This window comes from Bactrocera neohumeralis, unplaced genomic scaffold (assembly GCF_024586455.1).
Source record: "Bactrocera neohumeralis isolate Rockhampton unplaced genomic scaffold, APGP_CSIRO_Bneo_wtdbg2-racon-allhic-juicebox.fasta_v2 cluster09, whole genome shotgun sequence".
Classification (NCBI taxonomy): Eukaryota; Metazoa; Arthropoda; class Insecta; order Diptera; family Tephritidae; genus Bactrocera; species Bactrocera neohumeralis.
The window spans coordinates 20,892,857-20,912,305 of NW_026089622.1; the positions used below are offsets into that span (position 1 = coordinate 20,892,857).

Below are 19,449 nucleotides of genomic sequence, written 5' to 3' on the forward strand. Positions count from 1 at the left end.
ACAATACGCTCGATAGAACCTTATATGCGATGTTGAGGAGGCTAATCCCACGGTAGTTGGCGCAGATTGTGCTGTCCCTTTTTTATGGATTGGGCATAGCACACTAAAATTCCAATCGTTGGGCATGCTTTCGTCCCACCATATTTTACAAAGAAGCTGATGCATGCTCTCTATCAGTTCTTCGCCGACGTGTTCGAATAGCTCGGCCGGCAATCCGTTGTTCCTTTGTTGTTCTTCAGGCGGGCAATTGCTATTAGAACATCTTCATGGTCAGTCAATGGAACGTCTGCTTCATCGTCATCGATTGGGGAATCGGGTTCGCCTTCTCCTGGCGTTGTACTTTCACTGCCATCCAGCAGGCTGGAGAAGTGTTCCCTCCATAATTTAAGTATGCTCTGGGCATCGGTGACTAGATCACCTTTGGAGGTTCTACAAGACTATGCTCCGGTTTTAAAACCTTCTGTAAGCCGCCGCATTTTTTCGTAGAATTTTCTAGCATTATCCCTGTCGGCCAGTTTATCATGCTCTTCGTACTCACGCATTTCGGCCTCTTTCTTTTTCTGTCTGCAAATGCGTCTCGCTTCCCTCTCCAACTCGCGATATCTATTCCATCCCGCACGTGTTGTGGTCGATCGTAACGTTGCGAGGTAGGCAGTCTGTTTTCTCTCCGCTGCGACACGGCACTCATCGTCGTACCAGTTGTTCTTTTGCACTTTCCGAAAATCAATGGTTTCGGTTGCAGCTGTACGTAAGGAGTTTGAAATGCCGTCCCACAGTTCCCTTGTACCGAGTTGTTGACGAGTGCTCTCAGAGAGCAGGAGTGCAAGCCGAGTAGAAAATTGCTCAGCTGTCTGTTGTGATTGCAGCTTTTCGACGTCGAACCTTCCTTGTGTTTGTCAACGTGCTTTTTTTGCTGCACAAAATTGGGTGCGAATCTTGGCTGCAAAAAGAGAGTGGTTCGAGTCGATGTTAGGCCCTCGGAGCGTACGCACGTTTAGAACACTGCAGACCTGTCTTCCGTCTATCACAACATGATCGATCTTGTTGGTGGTTTTTAGATCCGGAGACAGCCAGGTAGCTTGATATATCTTCTTGTGCTGGAATCTAGTACCACATATAACCATATTTCGGGCCCCGGCGAGGTCGAGCAGCCTCAACCCATTTGGGGATGTTTCGTCGTGGAGGCTGAATTTACCGACCGTAGTGCCAAATATACCTTCTTTGCCCACCCTGGTGTTAAAGTCGCCAAGCACGATTTTGACATCGTGGCGGGGGCAGCTCTCGCAAGCGCGCTCCAAGCGCTCATAGAAGGCATCTTTTGTTACATCGCCCTTCTCTTCCGTCGTGGCGTGGGCGCAAATCAGCGATATGTTGAAGAACATCGCTTTGATGCGGATTGTGGCTAGTCGTTCATTCACCGGAGTGAATGATAGTACTTGGCGACGGAGTCTCTCTCTCACCATGAATCCAACACCAAAACTTGCGCTTCTTTATATGGCCACTGTAGTAAATGTCACAAGGACCTCCTCGTCTCTGTCCTTGTCCCGTCCATCGCATTTCTTGGACGGCGGTGATGTCAGTCTTTATTTTAGCGAGGACATCAACCAGCTGGGCAGAGGCACCTTCCCAATTAAGGTTCCGGACATTCCAAATGCATGCCCTGATATCGTAGTCCTTATTTCGTTTGCCATGGTCGTCATCAAAAGGTGGGTCTCTCATCCGAGGCTTGTTGTTCCTTTTCATTGGGGGTGTTTTTACCGTGGAGGGTCCCAAACCCAGCGCACAACCCTATGTGGGGAATGTTTCGCCTTCTCACTTTAGCTCACCTTCGAACGGATGTTCTTAGGCTACCCAGAGGATTCTTGGTCAAAGACCAGAAGATGTGAGCTGATTGAGCCATGTGTAAAAGAATCGTTTCTGGCCACTCCCAAGTGAATGGCGATTAGAGATCTTTCCTCACTTGCGTGAACTTCTACACATGACTCCATCCTCCAAAGATTTACGTCAGAAATAAGAGAGCTTTATTTGAGTTTATATCCTTGGTACTATATGCCAGTAACTCTCCACAAAATATTGTTTCATGGAGGAGCTATCATTTCTTCATGCATTCTTCCTATAGGAAACTTTTCTGAAGAAGCGCAAGAAGCACGCAATAAAGAGGCGAGACAGTATCGCGAACTGTTCACAAGAAAACGTCCCGACACCAACATAGATTTATTGCAAAGGTTGCTTATCACGTCAGACCCTTTGATTGCAACTTTACGTTTGCACCCAAAAACCAAGCGTTCTACTTTACCTTCTGAGGTCATTGCACTTCTGTCTGACACCTGTCTGAATTTGATGATTTAGCATAAAAAGCTTTGCTTGCAGCTCTCTGAAATTTTTATTTTTGTATAAATTCCTTACTTTTTTTTTATTTCTACTTTTCGCTTTTTACTTTTGTATAATTTGTATACAATTTCTTTATTTTTGTTTTTGATAAATGTCTTATTTTGAATATTTTCCATTCTTTTAAGAACTTTCCTTGAATGTTTTAGTTTTTCCATTTTATTATGTTTTAGATATCAATAAATTTAACATTGAAACAACATTAACTTTTTATTTTTCTCATTTGCAAAGAATCATCGAAAACTAAAGTTCGAAACTTGAAGAATTTTATAGAAATGGTTGTATGTGGGTACTTATATCAATATATCGACAAGTTTTAGTTAGAAGAGAAAAAATTAAGAAATTTTAAACGTGCGATCAAATTTTCATCCGCGACTTGTCGGTGGGACCATCGCTATCACCTCCTTACAAACTGCCGCAAATCCAAATTATGTGTGGAGTACTGTGGCAGCACCGCCGCTCATTTCGAAGTTATTTATAATCTCATTAAGCATGTTAACTCTACCTGTTACTTTGACATTTTCTTTTACACGCTTTTCTTTTTCCTTTTATGGGAAATGAAATATGAGACTCGTCGGTTTTTCTTGACAAGTGGTTCAATAAGGAAGTACTAACACTAACTATCTATGTACATATATATATTTATAAAGAATTGGAGCTTAATACCATATCTTTGCCCTAAATATATCCTATATATTTATTTCCGACTTTCCTTCTGACTTTAAACCGTTTAGGTTGGTCAAAATGTGTGAAATTTTAATAAAATTAGTTATAATAAATTTAGCATCTTGCCTTTAATTTATATCAATACTATTTCATTTGAGGATGATTTTAGTATACGAGCGCTTTCAAAATAAGTTAATAATAATTAATATTCCTATCACGATATCGTCTAACAATGATGTTGAACCTTTCTTCACCATTTTTACCTGCCCATCCAAATTAAATTTCTTTTCGTCACAAAATGTTATTTTATGCATAAATATTTTCTGATTATTTAATTCACATGTTGTTTAGTTAGATTTAGACCAAGTTCCGCTTTTATTTGCCAGAAACTCATTTGGTTGCTAGCTGCTGAATACGCCGCTTGCTCTTGTCATCAATAGTATCCCCAGTTATCTGGATTTTCAGGAAAATTTGTTATTGTGTTTCTATGTCTCTTTCTCGAAAAAGCAATTTCAGCCAGATTGACTCGTTGCTAATCAATCCACGCTCCTCGTCTGATAAGTGTGTTCAGTTTATTTTTATCAGTTCAGATCTTTATTTATGTACATACCTTACATTAAAATCTTCATATCGAAATATGCGAACTATTTAAATAAAAATAAGTGGTAGCGTTTATCTGATAATAAATGAGAACAGTTCAGCAAAATGATATTACGTTAGGTAGATATGTGATATAGTTGTCCGATTTTGTTTATCATTACTGTCATCGTTACGTAGGTATTAAGGAACAGTTCTACAAAATTACGTGCTCTTAGCTTAAGGCACCTAAAAATAAAATGACTTAATAATCGGTCGCATCGGAGATATGAAATACAGTCATTCGAACGGACTGAGGTTATTTTCATTTTTAAACCCGGGGAAGCTGAACATCTAGTCAATTCTTATCGACCAATTAGTCTACTGACAATTATCTCGAAAGTATTCGTAGGCAAACAGTTTATTCCGAATCACCAGTTTGGCTTCAGAAAATTTTATGACGCAATTGAACAATGTAATAGGGTTAACCACTTTATAATTGATCCTATGCAAAATAATAAATACTACTCTACTGTGTTCCTTGATGTCCGCCAAGCATTGGACAAAGTCTGGCATCTAGGCCTATTATTCAAATTAAAGGAAAAGCTACCAATGCCTTATTATTTGCTGCTAAAGTCTTACCTTCACAATCGGACGTTCTACGTTAGATGCCGTGATGCTGAGTCGGATTTGAGACCTGTTTGTGTTGCGTGCTCCAAGACTACGCGCACTTGGAAAGATCACGTAAGAATAGAAAAAACTCTGCTAAGATTAAAGTTGGCGTAGCTATACTGGCTCTTTAGGTCAACATCCTGCCTCAGTCTGAAAAATATGTTGCTAATTTATCTGAACGTATTGCATACAAATCTGGAATAGTACAGCGAATTCAAATTTTAAAATAATTCAAACATTTCAAAATAAAGTTTTAGGCACCATAGTGGGGACTCCTTTCTATGTGAGAAACCTCCACCGGGATCTAAAGTTGTTTAGTGTAAAGGAAACAATCGAAGAATTTAGTAGACGTTACCTCGTTCGTTTGGAGAATCATGAAAATATATTTGAAGATTGAAAAGAGAAAACTCGCTAGACCTCGCTTTTCGATTCAATTAATGTTTAAAATTTTATTTTGTTTGATTGTTTCTATTTTGTGTGTATTTAATGTCATACTACCATAATTCATCTTTATTGTCTTTTCATGAAATTTTGTTTTTTATATTTAAACAGATTTTAAATGTATTGAAATTTAAAATAAAAAATCGGCTAGATCGATCCAAAAAATTATCAATAGAATACCAAAATACACCTATGTATGTTTTAAATTCCATTAGGATATCTCAAAAACTCACGAAGTAATTTTTAAAAGCCCCAAAAGTTGAACTTCGCCTAAAAAATTACTGGCACGAAAGTGTTTCACCCATATTCTCTTAGTCAAAGTTGTTCAGAATGTTTTTTTGAATTTCAGAACGCTCTAATGAAGCCGATTACAACAATTGAGTTAATACGCCTAATTAATTCAAGTGGATGATGACAACATCTAACGTGTCGACATTACGAGTTTTCGAGAGAAAGGTTTGCGCGTTGGCCACGGCGAATATCGCATTCGATGGAATAGTTCTACGAATTAAAAGACAACGGCTACTCTTGCTAGGTCTTGTCGTCCGAATGGACGAAAACACTCCTGCTCTGAAAGTATTCGACGCAGTACCTGCCGGAGGAAGGAGAGGAAGAGGAACTCGGCTATAACCGCGTAAGCGGTGTTTACGCCAGTAATGAAGTGAAGAAGAATTATTATGTTAATTAAATTAATTAAGTCTACAAGATTACCCATTTTTTGGGGACTTTAATATACCTTCGTAAACACAATTCTTTTTAACCATTCATTGGCAATTTTGTTATCAATACAAAAAATTGTAAGTTTGAAAAAGGTCTAAATATTTCCGCGCAAAATTATTCCATTTATTTTACTACAATTTTGTTCACCACGTAACAAATTAACAAAAGTGTTTACTATTTTGTTTAAAAGTTACATGCTTCTTCTTCTCAACTCAAAAGAACTACGCCAGAACATGGCGACAAAGTGCAATTTGTTTTTGTAACAATTATCACAGACACATAATTCAATCATTCTTGTGTATGTACCAGAGACCTGCACATACATAAAAGCAAATTTTTGTGATTTTTCTTTCGTAGTTACCTTATATTAGGAAAAAATTAATAAAATTCTCTTCACTTAAACATAAATTAATTCAATATAACATAACATAACACAACATAAATTAATTCAATAAATAAAAGTAAATTAAATATATTTCGTTATTTTCGATCAAAATAAGCAGCGAATTAAAAATAAAAAAATATTTAATATGAACTTAATTTTTTTGTGTGAATGCAAAAATAAAATGGCGTCCAGATTTTCTCCTTTCAAATTTGTTCTTCTTTCTTCGAATATACGGTTTGCTAAGCTAAAACATCTTTCGCTTGCTGCACTAGACGCTGGAATACATAAAATTTGACGTGCCAGTCTAGCCATCCATGTAAACTCATCTTCATGACGCGCACAATACTAATTGAGTAACATGTTAGTAATCGGCGATGCAGCGATGCCTATACCCACGATGCCGATGCCCACGATGCCAAAGTACCGTTACTTTTTTAATTACTCGTGCAGGTCTCTGGTATGTACATACATATGTTTTTAATTGCTTTGCGATGAAACCAAATACTGCTTATCACAAATACTCTATGTATGTTCAGTTATCTCAGATGATTTTTTTAACGAATGGTTTGTGTGCAATTAACTGGGGAAAATTAAAAGTATATTTTTTTCAATAACACATACATATGTATGCATTTTTAACCAAATATGGGGAAACCAATTAAGCTGGAAAATTTGCATTACTTTGAATGCAATTCATTTTTATTCGATCAGGTGATTCAAATAAGCGACGGTTTCTGTCAGGGTTGGGCATTTTTGCACTACCACTAAATTGCACTACCACTACTTCTTCAGTGGTAGTTAAACAGCAAAATCCATTATCACTGAAAATTTAGTGATAGTGAAAAACAAATTGCACTACCACTAAACCTTTAGTGATAGTGAAAAACAAATTGCACTATCACTAAACCTTTAGTGATAGTGAAAAACAAATTGCACTACCACTAAATATTTAGTGATAGTGAAAAAAATGCACTATCACTTAACCTTTAGTGAAACATGAGCTTTAACTAAATACATTTGAAATTATATTTTATGGCCGATATTAATTATCAACTAGTTTGTTGATAAAAAATGTTTCTTGGTATATAGGCGGTATAATTAAACGTTGTCATTAAGCCAGTCCAACGAAATAAAACATGATTTCTAGGTGTCAAGTGCAGACTACTTGATTTGGCAGTCTCAAAATGGCACTGCAGCTCAGTAGTAATGCGATACATATGTTTGTATGAATGTTCAAATGTACACTGGGGAGCAAAAAGGAATGCATGTTTGCTTTTTTGTCCAATAGAAATATCACAACACATACGACATGTTAAATAATTGCAAAACAATGAAAAATGTTCTAAAATATTTACGTTATATGAAAAAAAAATCATCATCAAACTTTCAAAAAACCTATGGTAAAAATTGTATTATGAAAATCAATGCTAATATCTGAAAAGAGCAAATATGTTCCCTGTTTTGCTCCTCACTGTAAGTACATTTAAGCGAAAGAGTAACAAAACAAAGTGACAAAATTCTAATGAGCACTTATGCTAGCAAAGGTACTACATATGTTACATGCTGGAATTGTCAATCGATCGACAAGGCAAAATCTCACCGACCGTAATTTTGAAATGTTGGTATTAAAAAAAGCAAATAAAGAATGAATTATGTGTTCCTAATTTTGGTGCGGCATAATTAGAAGTCTCTACTCAAATATATGGTTTATTTTGAATATATTGCCTCATACTGCTTCAGCTTATACATATACATATGTACATAATCTTATTTTTATCTTTCAAGAAACAGTGTTATGTTACTGAAAAATGTTTATTATCACTAAAGGTTTTCACTATCACTAAATATTTAGTGGTAGTGCAAGTTGCTTTCACTATCACTAAAGGTTTAGTGGTAGTGCAATTTGTTTTTCACTATCACTAAAGGTTTAGTGATAGTGCAATTTGTTTTTCACTATCACTAAAGGTTTAGTGATAGTGCATTTTTTTTTCACTATCACTAAATTTTCAGTGATAGTGGATTTTGCTGTTTAACTACCACTGAAGAAGTAGTGCTAGTGAAACCTTATTGCATTTATTTTTTAGTGCACTATGCCCAGCCCTGGTTTCTGTGAATTATTTCCAAATAACATACTTACGTAAATAATTAACAAAACAAGCTTTACAACACATATTTCATATGATAATAATTAATATTTTTATAATGATTAATATTTCTATGCGCTCCTTGCTGGCGAACAGATTTTTTACATCTTAATTCTAAATAGTAGCGAATATGTTAGAAATGGTGAACTTCCTTGGATAAACCAATTAAAAAAAAACGAACCTTAGAGCCTTTCTTATTTTTAGAAGGTTGGAATAACCTTTAACTATTTTTTCAAAAGGTATATAATAGCATATTTTGCAAATATATAGATACGCATTACCTTGCCCTGCATTTAAACTGGTATCTAGAGTTTTAATCATGTCTACATTTAAAACCGTGGCATCTGACCGTCCTTTCAAATTCCATGCAAAAATTGATAAAATGTATGGATTTCCGGGAATAAGAGTTGTGAGAGTGAACCTAGGATAAGATGACGTTTTATTAACATAAAGCTCCTGAAAATACAAAAATTGTACAGTAATTAGAAATCGTGTTATAATAGTGAGCAATATTAAAGAAATAAAAAACCGAACTTATTTTTAATATATATGAAAAGAAAAAATTAGTATTATGGAAGTGTATTTGTCACAGCATATTTTAATTTTTTAGAATTAAGAGGAACATTTTGGTTCTATTCATTCATTGAACTAAGTAAATTAAGTCACATAATTCAAATTTAGCACAACGAATCACATTTCTCAGAATTAAAATTTTTGGACAATAGCGAGGAACATTTTGATTCTATTCATTAATTGTTCTAAGTAAATTAAGAAACAGAACTCAAATTTAACACAACGAATCACATTGAGGAGGGCCATTTATGGTCTGAAATTTTTTAAAAAGGGAGCTAGACCGCGCCCGTTTAATATACGTATCTTTCAAATTAATAAAGCCTTTTTACCCAAATTTGCACCGGCCTTCTTACAATAATGTGAAAACAGGTGCACTCGAATGATAACTCCGCCGACTCTTCATACTATGACGGTATGTTGAAAACTATTAAAGGGATATGCGATTGAAATTCGGGGAGAATAATTTCTTGATTATAGTAACTTCCTGTAAATGGGCGGAATTGGATCAATACTTCCATAAGCCCCATATACCTAACATAAATATTTTCCAACTTTCGGGTGACTTTCTACTGCATAAGTATATCTGCTAATTATTTAGTTAAATCAATGAAAATTACTCATAAGAGTGTATCTTGGGACCTCGTCGCTGAACAAAATTTTGCTCGAAAACGTCTGATTTTCTTAGAACTTTTTAAGAGCCCTTCAAGTGAAGCGATGTCGCTGTCGATCGAGTGGCCTCAGTTCTTGCATAAGCTGTATTCTGCACGCTTTCAATTTAGGATCTCGACGTAAAATGTGCCACGTTGTTCCATACGTCAGGCCGAGTTGTTGCAAACGGTGCCGAATCGACTCTTCACAGTCTTCGTTTACACCCTAAGCTACGGCTGCTATATTTTTTTCACTGCATGTTCGATGTGATCTAACGAATGTTGGGTCTCAAGATGGGTGATGCTGTTGCGAATAGTACGCTCAGTAGGCCGATTATGTTGACCAAATGTTGAGCGAAGCGCGAAGTTGTTCAGGCGTAAGTCTTTCCATGATGAAATATCAAACCATAGGTTATGGGTATATGTTTCATAATTTCTGTGAAAATAATGATAGTACCATTCCTTATGACCGCAGTATTAAATAAATGTAATGAGGTATTGAACTGCTTCCGGGTAAACAGTTATAGTCGTAGTCCCCTCCGCGAAACCTGAAAAACTCTTGTGTAAGATGCGGTAGCCAACCAATGTGGAGCGTGGGATCAAGATTCAAAAGAGACAGCTTCAGCAGAGCCCCTCTGACATATTCAGTTTAAGGGTTCGCTGAAGTCTTATTGCAGCGTCTATTCACCAGAGATACGTCTGCGAGAGGACGTCGGTTGTGAAGTAAGCGGCGCGCTATATAAATGTGAAGCAAACTTTATAGTACTCGTCTAGCGAGGTTAACTACTGTGGATGAGCGTATAGCTAAAATTTGCATCACAGAAATTTTTTTTAACATAATACTGATTTGCGCCCACGCAAAGATGCCTCATATGAGCGGTTTTAGCGCTCTTACATATAATGACTGCCTCAGCCACGATGGAAAAATTTTAACGCTAGAGTGGGCGAAGGCACCTTGTTATAACAGTTTTTTTTCAATATTTCTTTATTTATTGGGTCTGCTTGAAAAAGCCTAGCAATAAGTATTTAAATCTTAAATCTATGTAAAACTTAAGAAGCTCAAGAATGTGATTGAGCCTTTTGTTTGGCAGATCGTTGCTCTCTACTAGGCTGCTAGATCACTTCTTTTTGTTGTACTCTCGCAACAAAGTTGCTAAGGAGAGTATAATAGTTTTGTTCAGATAACGGTTGTTTGTAAGTCCTAAAACTAAAAGAGTCAGATATAGGGTTATATATACCAAAGTGATCAGGGTGACGAGTAGAGTTGAAATCCGGATGTCTGTCTGTCCGTCCGTCCGTCTGTCCGTGCAAGCTGTAACTTGAGTAAAAATTGAGATATCATGATGAAACTTGGTACACGTATTTCCTGACTCCATAAGAAGGTTAAGTTCGAAGATGGACAAAATCGCCTTCCTACCACGCCCACAAAATGGCGAAAACCGAAAACCTATAAAGTGTCATAACTAAGCCATAAATAAAGATATTAAAGTGAAAATTGGCACAAAGGATTGCATTAGGGAGGGGTATATTTGGAAGTAATTTTTTTGGAAAAATGTGCGTGGCCCGCCCCCTACTAAGTTTTTTGTACATATCTCGGAAACTACTACAGCTATGTCAACCAAACTCTTTAGAGTCGTTTCCTTCAGGCATTTCCATATACAGTTCAAATATGAAAGAAATCGGATAATAACCACGCCCACCTCCCATACAAAGATTATGTTGACAATCGCTAAAAGTGCGTTAACCGACTAACAAAAAACGTCAGAAACACTAAATTTTACGGAAGAAATGGCATAAGGAAGCTGCACCCAGGTTTTTTTTAAAAATTGAAAATGGACCAAAAACCATATCTCAGGAATTCTTCTTCTTCTTAATTGGCGTAGACACCGCTTACGCGGTTATAGCCGAGTTAACAACAGCGCGCCAGTCGTTTCTTCTTTTCGCTACGTGGCGCCAATTGGATATTCCAAGCGAAGCCAGGTCCTTCTCCACTTGGTCCTTCCAACAGAGTGGAGGTCTCGCAACGTCGACTAATCCGCTGTTGACATCGTCCAAGATTCTGCACCATATAGCAGGACGGGAATTATGAGTGACTTATAGAGTTTGGTTTTTGTTTGTCGAGAGAGGACTTTGCTTCTCAATTGCCTACTCACTCCGAAGTAGCACCTGTTGGCAAGATTTATCCTGCGTTGGGTTTCTAGGCTGACATTTTTGTTGGTGTTTACGCTGGTTCCAAGATAGACGAAATTATCTACAACTTCAAAGTTATGACTGTCAACAGTGACGTGAGTGCCAAGTCCCGAGCGCGACGACTGTTTGTTTGATGACAGGAGATATTTCGTCTTGCCCTCGTTCACTGCCAGACCCATTTGTTTCGCTTCCTTGTCCAGTCTGGAGAAAGCATAACTAACGGCGCGGGTGTTAAGGCCGATGATATCAATATCATCGGAATACGCCAGCAGCTGTACACTCTTATAGAAGATGGTACGTTCTCTATTAAGTTCTGCGGCTCAAACTATTTTCTCCAGAATCAGGTTAAAAAAGTCGCACGATAGGGAATCGCCTTGTCTGAAACCTCGTTTGGTATCGAACGGCTCGGAGAGGTCCTTCCCGATCCTGCCGGAGCTTTTGGTGTTACTCAACGTCAGCTTACACAGCCGTATTAGTTTTGCGGGGATATAAAATTCAGACATCGCGGCATAAATGCAGCTCCTCTTGGTGCTGTCGAAAGCAGCTTTGAAATCGACGAAGAGGTGGTGTGTGTCGATTCTTCTTTCACGGGTCTTTTCCAAGATTTGGTGAATATCTGGTCGGTTGTTGATTTTCCAGGTCTGAAGCCACACTGATAAGGTCCAATCAGTTTGTTGACGGTGGGCTTTAATCTTTCACACAATACGCTCGATAGAACCTTATGCGCATGTTGAGGATGCTTATCCCACGGTAGTTGGCGCAGATTGTGGGGTCTCCCTTTTTGTGGATTGGGCATAGCACACTTAAATTCCAATCGTTGGGCATGCTTTCGTCCCACCATATTTTGCAAAGAAGCTGAGGCATGCTCCTTATCAGTTCTTCACCACCGTGAATAGCTCGGCCTGTAGCCCATCGGCCCCCGCTGCTTTGTTGTGTTCCCTCCATAATTTAAGTATGCTCTGTGCATCGGTCACTGGATCACCTTTGGGGGTTCTACAAGAGTATGCTCCGGTCTTGAAACCTTCTGTAAGCCGCCGCATTTTTTCGTAGAATATTCGAGCATTACCCCTGTCGGCCAGCTTATCAAGCTCTTCGTACTCACGCATTTCGGCCTCTTTCTTCTTCTGTCTGCAAATGCGTCTCGCTTCCCTCTGCAACTCTCGGTATCTATCCCATCCCGCACGTGTTGTGGTCGATCAAAACGTTGCGAGGTAGGCAGTCTGTTTTCTCTCCGCTGCGACACGGCACTCCTCGTCGTACCAGCTGTTCTTTTGCACTTTCCGAAAACCAATGGTTTCGGTTGCAGCTGTACGTAAGGAGTTCGAAATGCCGTCCCACAGTTCCCTTATGCCGAGTGGTTGACGAGTGCTCTCAGAGAGCAGGATTGCAAGCCGAGTAGAAAATCGTTCGGCTGTCTGTTGTGATTGCAGCTTCTCGACGTCGAACCCTCCTTGTGTTTGTTGGCGTGCGTTTTTTGCTGTACAGAGGCAGGTGCGAATCTTGGCTGTAACAAGATAGTGGGCCGAGTCGATGTCAGGACCTCGGAGCGTACGCACGTCTAGAACACTGCAGACCTGTCTTCCGTCTATCACAATGATCGATCTGGTTGGTAGTTTTTCGATCCGGAGACAGCCAGGTAGCTTGATGTATTTTATTTTGCTGGAATCTAGTACTACAGATAACCATATTTCGGGCTCCGGCGAAGTCGATCAGCCTCAACCCATTTGGGGATGTTTGGTGGAGGTTGAATTTACCGACCATAGTGCCAAAGATACCTTCTTTGCCCACCCTGGTGTTAAAGTCGCCAAGCCCGATTTTGACATCGTGGCGGGGGCAGCTCTCGCAAGCGCGCTCCAAGCGCTCATAGAAGGCATCTTTTGTTACATCGTCCTTCTCTTCGGTCGGGGCGTGGGCGCAAATCAGCGATATGTTGAAGAACCTCGCTTTGATGCGGATTGTGCCTAGACGTTCATTCACCGGAGTGAATGATAGTACTCGGCGACGGAGTCTCTCTCCCACCACGAATCCTACACCAAACTTGCACTCCACTGTAGTAAATGTCACAAGGACCTTCTCGTCTCTGTCCTTGTTCCGCCCATCGCATTTCTTGGACGGCGGTGATGTCAGCCTTTATTTTTACGAGGACATCAACCAGCTGGGCAGCGGCACCTTCCCAATTAAGGGACCGGACATTCCAGGTGCATGCCCTTAAATCGTAGTCCTTATTTCGTTTGCCGTGGTCGTCATCAAAAGGGGGGTCTCTCATCCGAGGCTGGTTGTTACTGTTCATTGGTGTAGGCTTTTTACGTGGCGGGTCCCAAACCCAGCGCACAACCCTATGCAGGGGATGTTTCGCCTTCTCACTTTAGCTCACCTTCGAACGGATGTTCTTAGGCCACCCAGAGGATATTTGGTCAAAGACCGGAAGTAGTGAACTGCTTGAGTCGTATGTAAAAGAATCGTTTCTGGCCACTCCCAAGTGAATGGCGATCAGAGAACTTTCCTCACTTGCGTGAACTTCTACATATGACTCCATCCTCCAGGAACTACTCAACCGATTTCAATGAAATTCGGTATATAATATTTTCTTAACACCCTGATGACATGTACGAAATAAGTAAGTGAAATCGGTTAACAAACACGCCTTCTTCCAATATAACGCTATTTTGAATTCCATCTGATGCCTTCTCTGCATAATATATACATTAGGAACCAATGATGATAGCGGATTAAAACTTTACACAAATATGGTATTTGAAAAATATGTACCGAACTTAGCCCTTCCTTACTTGTTTTAAACGCAGGAATTTACCAACGCATTAGCCAATGGGTTTGGATGTTCGCGAAGTTTAGAAATATATCTTCGGCTGTCCTCTATCTCCTTCTTTAGCATAGGAAAATCAAGATCTTTATGTATGTTTTCATTACGCATGTACTATAATGAACCCGTGATTGTTCCAAGCATTTTAGATTGGAACCTTTGTATTATATTATTGGTTGCAGAGGCTAAGATTAGAATTTTTGTTTATAAGCCAATTTAAATTTGCTGCTCTTAACTTAATGCTCTGATGAGACATTTGTTACGGCTTACTACAGCTGTGTCATCAGCGAAAGTGGATGTTAATACATAGCTGTTGGAATGTCTGCTGTATATATTATGTACAGAGTTGGGCCTAGTACGCTACCCTGAGGTACATCCAGTGGCGTAGCTATAACTTCGGGCGCCCAGGGCCAAGGATGTTCTGCCGCCCCCTTTTATCTTCCTACCTACAAGTTGCATGAGGTGGTTCGAACAAAAGTTAATTATTACAAGATATTTTCAATATTAAGTATATCAAATTTAGGAACAAGAAGGCACGCAAATTCTGAAGTTCCAAAATAATCACAATACGGTTTTTGAGATAATTGATAGTAAATTTACAATCTTATTATAAGCCATAGAAAAAACCCATTTTCGCCCTATATCTTGTACACTTTTGACACAATTTGCAGGAATTTTTGCCCGAATTGGAGTTTTTAAATACCATTTTTGAAAATATGGTGAAATAAAAGTATTTGTTAGAAAATTATAGAACTAACCTGAGACTCATACAATGACAAACTCGTCGAAATTAAAGAAAAATGCCAGCACCTTGCCGAATCCTTTCCAGATGACTTGGATAACGAAGATTTATACAGTGTCATCCACGACGTCCTACTTTTATTAAAGAGAGCGAAGAAAAACGAAGAACAAATTGGATTTTCGCCAGAAAAAGTTTTATTATACATTTCTTCAATGGGACTAGAGGCCTACAAGACGTTAGCGACAACTTTAAGAATACTACTCACTATACCTGTATCAGTTGCATCTTATGAAAGATCTTTTAGCAAACTTAAATTGATCAAATCTTACTTGAGATTGACCATGAGTCAGAGTAGGCTGTCCAATCTTGCGATTCTCTCAATAGAAAGGGAAACTGCTTCAACTTTAAATTACAATGATATGATATGTGATTTTGCAGCGATCAAAGCTAGAAAAGTGCATCTTTAAGTTCTATCATTAATCTAAGCCAAAAGATATAAGACAATTTCAAAGACTGAAGAGTATTCGAGTAAAAATTAATATTTTTCATTGTTATTCAGATTATTACATTGTGAGTGTACAACTCATTATCTTTTATAATAAATTTTGTAAAAAAAATTTGTTTAAGTATTTTTCTGAATATTAAAAAACAGCGAAGATCGCCCGGGGCGACGGCCCCCCCTAGCTACGCCACTGCCTTCAAACAGCAGAATTTGTTCGAGATTTTATTTAATCTGCATGAGTGTGCATTGAGAATTAACTTCTAATGAATGAATTTACTTTTCAAATGATAATAAGAATTATAACTCCATGAAATAATTAAATCTTATTATATTATATATATGTCACCTTACGTTTCAGGAATCCCCATATTAGCTTAATTATAACTGATATATCGATCATAAATAAGGTTTTGAAAAAATAGTTCAAAGGTTAGAACTATCGTAGCCAGGTGAAATCTTCATCTGGAGGGTGTCAATGTTGTCGCAAAAATATCCAGATTGGTTCAAAAGTTAGAATTTAGATTCTAGAGATAAACTATCAAATAATATGAATACAATTTCTCAAAAAATTAGCCAAGAAGTTGCAGAAAATCTTCGAGAAAATTAATGACGCAACTGAATCCCTACATAAGTCTTAAAATTTTATATGCATCTAATTCAGGATCTGTTCTATAAAAGGTTTTTTTAATTCTTTGCCAGATCCTTATATGAAAACATTCTATTACAATTATGTCTCTCAGTTTCCAGAAAGCAGAAGTTTCTCTCTGCCCTATGTGTATGACTCTTGTGAACTTTAGTACGGCAATTCATTGACTGCCTCGATGGTATTTAACTGTGGTACTGATATGTTACGTCAAAGTTTTGGAAACATTAAATGCTGTAGGTATGTATTTTATCCCAGAATCCCGAAAAAAAGTCAATAAAAAGTACGTTTGAAATGTAAAGTGCGAAAATTTCCACAATACAAGTATTTCCATATTTTCGCTTTTTTTTTGGAAAATTTTACTGAACGGTATCCTTTGACCCCTAAATATCTGTTAATTCGGCAAATAGTTTTGGTGAAATAGGTATTGCTAAGAATTTTCTAACTTAGTGTAATGAACTGCCAAAATTTTAGAGGGATTTTTCTCGAAAAGCTGATTTGAGAGCACGTGAGGAAAATTTTCACGCGACTTTCTTTAATACATGTAAGGTAATGATCAAAAGAATACAATTTTTGATAATTATTAAAATTTTTAAGATTTTGAAATGTAAACTAAAAAAAAAAAAACATTTTTTTTGCGAAACTGCCATTTTGTCAAAAAAGCAAAGTTTCGATACGTCCTTGGGTAATTATTTATACCCAACTAAAGTAACATTTTTTTTTAGCTTTGGGATTTGAGATAGTTTTAGATAGAAAAATCGTCCTGACCACGTAACATCTTTTTTCAGAGGTTCTCCTGAAAATCAGCCACGGGATCAGAAGGGATCCAAAATATTTCAAAATGATTTCCAAAATATTAATGTACATTATTTTATTTCATTTTTTAGTAAATCAAATATCTTTAGAAAAAAAATTACGAAAAACGCGATATTTCCACAAGTGTTTAAAAAAATTTGAAAATTTCTTCAATTGTTTAGGTATGGGTATATATTAATACATACACTTATATTATACATATGTATATATATAAATATATGTAATCGTCTAAAATTTTCTAGTGTCAAATGTCTACTTACGAAATTTCACCAATTATATATTGGCGGATGAGTCGTTTGACGGATTGTTGCGGTTTTATTAAATTCCGCGACGGAAATCGAACCAATTAGAATAATAAAATAAAACAAAGTTAACTTCTAATATGCACTCAAATTTTCCATTACCGTTATATATATGATGTATGTATATGAATATCATATAATTTTTTATATTATATACTCATCAGTACGCACATGCCTCAATACAATAAAATTTGCACATATGTATATACTTTTGTCACTTGAGTGCTTTCCCACACCAATAACCAACGACTGTTATGTATTTGGCGTAAATAGCACGTCATTTTGTAAAATTCAATTAGGCGATAAGAAAGGCGCAATTTTGAGTGCCACGTAATTTAGTAAAATAAATTGAACAAAGAACCAGCTCTTCTCATTTAAGTGTCAATTTTGTTTAAGTAAATACACACGCGCATATGCAGTGGCGTAGCTACAACTTCGGGTGCCCGGGGCCAAGGATGTTCTGCCGCCCCCCTTTATCTACCTACCTACAAGTTTCATGAGGTGGCTCGAACAAAAGTGAATTTTTACAAAATGTCTTCGTTATTAAGTATATAAAATTTAGGAACTAGAAGATACGCAAATTCTAAAGTTCCAAAATTCTCACAAAACGGGTTTTGAGGAAATTGATAGTAAATTTACAAGACAAGTTATTAAAAGCCATAGAAAAAAACCCATTTTCGCCCTATATCTTGTACACTTTTCTATCACTATTTTGAAGAAAGATATAAGCAAAAAGATAAAATACAAATTCAAAGACTGAAGAGTATTCGAGTAAAAATTGATATTTTTCATTGTTATTCAGATTATTACATTGGAAGTGTACAACTCTTTATCTTTTATAATAAATTTTGTAAAAATATTTTTTGAAGTATTTTTCTGAATATTTAAAAACAGCGAAGGGCGTTTTGCCGCCCCAAAGACGTTGCGCCCGGGGCGACGGCCCCCTTCGCCCTCCCTTAGCTACGCCACTGGGTACACCAGCCCTCTTTGAAGTTGGTCGCCTTGTCGTGGCGAAGGGGCTTAAGTAAGAGTAAAGTGTGCATCCCAAAGGAAACGCACTCTAATCTTACGAACTAAGAGGGACACCCCATAATTCCCACAATAGTGAAATGGATGAATAAACTCTAGGTTTTACGCCCATCTCCTATTGTTGGAAGTATGAGGATACCCGCACCAACACCACCCTAAGCCAAGGTGTCGAGGTACCCGTGCCGAGGGCTGAATGGTCAGCGGGAGGTAATAAATAGCTGATCGCGAACGGTCCCCTCCGATGCCCGGGCGAGGTCGGAGGTATAAAAGCCTTCTCTCCGCATACCGGCTCTGCGGACGAGTGACCAACCCTTTCCGGCTTACTCGTGGGACCAACAAATGAACGGAAACAACAAAACAACAATAACTACAACAACTACAACAACCAATTTGACGACAACAGCGACGACTAAGGACATGAATTACAGGATTCCCATTACGGAATCCGACGAAGACGAATTACTCGCCTCCAGCCAGGAGACGGGTAAAGGTACTGCCGGACATACCAACCTAAGTATACTGGCAGATACAGCAGTGATAACAGCAAACATAAGGGAGGAAGCGTCCACCTCCAAAGCTGCCATGAGCACCAACCAAAGTGCACTGGCGGCCAAAGGGGAAATCAAAAAGAAGCGCAAAAAATCCCAGAATCAGCTGAGGAAAAACCGGTACCAGAGGGCAGTCTTCATTCTAGGGAAGATAGCCAAAGACCAGGCAGCCGACACCCCAGTTGATGCGGCAGAAACAAAGCGCCTTAAAGCAATAGTGGAGGAATATGAAGGCTACCTGAAAAGGAAGCAATCAGAACCTCTAGTAGAGAACATACAGGAGAGCACTGCACAAAAAAGGAATCGGTCTACGACAGAAACACCCGAAACTCTGCCTAAAAAACCGAGGCGGAGTGAAGGCGAACAGAACAGCGCAACCGCGGCAAGGCATTTCTGCGATGTAGCCAGAGATAGCCTGCAAGTGGCCATCATAGACGGGAACTTCTCCTCACCGAGCACGGTACAGGAAAGATGGGTGGAGATCGGCGTCAGATTGTCGAGTATGGTGCTAAGCTATGTACTCGACAATCCGGCGGGTCCTCACCCGGAATTTGACTCCTCTGAGACCCTCAGGGGCTACAGGGTCATCCAGTGCGCGGACCAGGCCTCGCTAGATTTCCTGACGGGTAGTGTTGCTATAATTA

At 38.3% G+C, this 19,449-nt stretch overlaps 1 protein-coding gene across 3 annotated transcripts in view; it reads right to left on the reverse strand.

Annotated features, from left to right (window-relative positions):
* LOC126764205 (uncharacterized) overlaps positions 1-19,449 on the reverse strand; it is a 317,397-nt gene that overhangs the window by 166,519 nt on the left and 131,429 nt on the right. For all 3 annotated transcript variants that reach the window (XM_050481998.1, XM_050481999.1, XM_050482000.1), the window contains exon 2: positions 8,274-8,448. In XM_050481998.1, coding sequence (XP_050337955.1) covers positions 8,274-8,285 — 12 coding nt within the window. In that variant the 5' untranslated portion in view covers positions 8,286-8,448. The remainder of the gene's footprint in view (positions 1-8,273; positions 8,449-19,449) is intronic.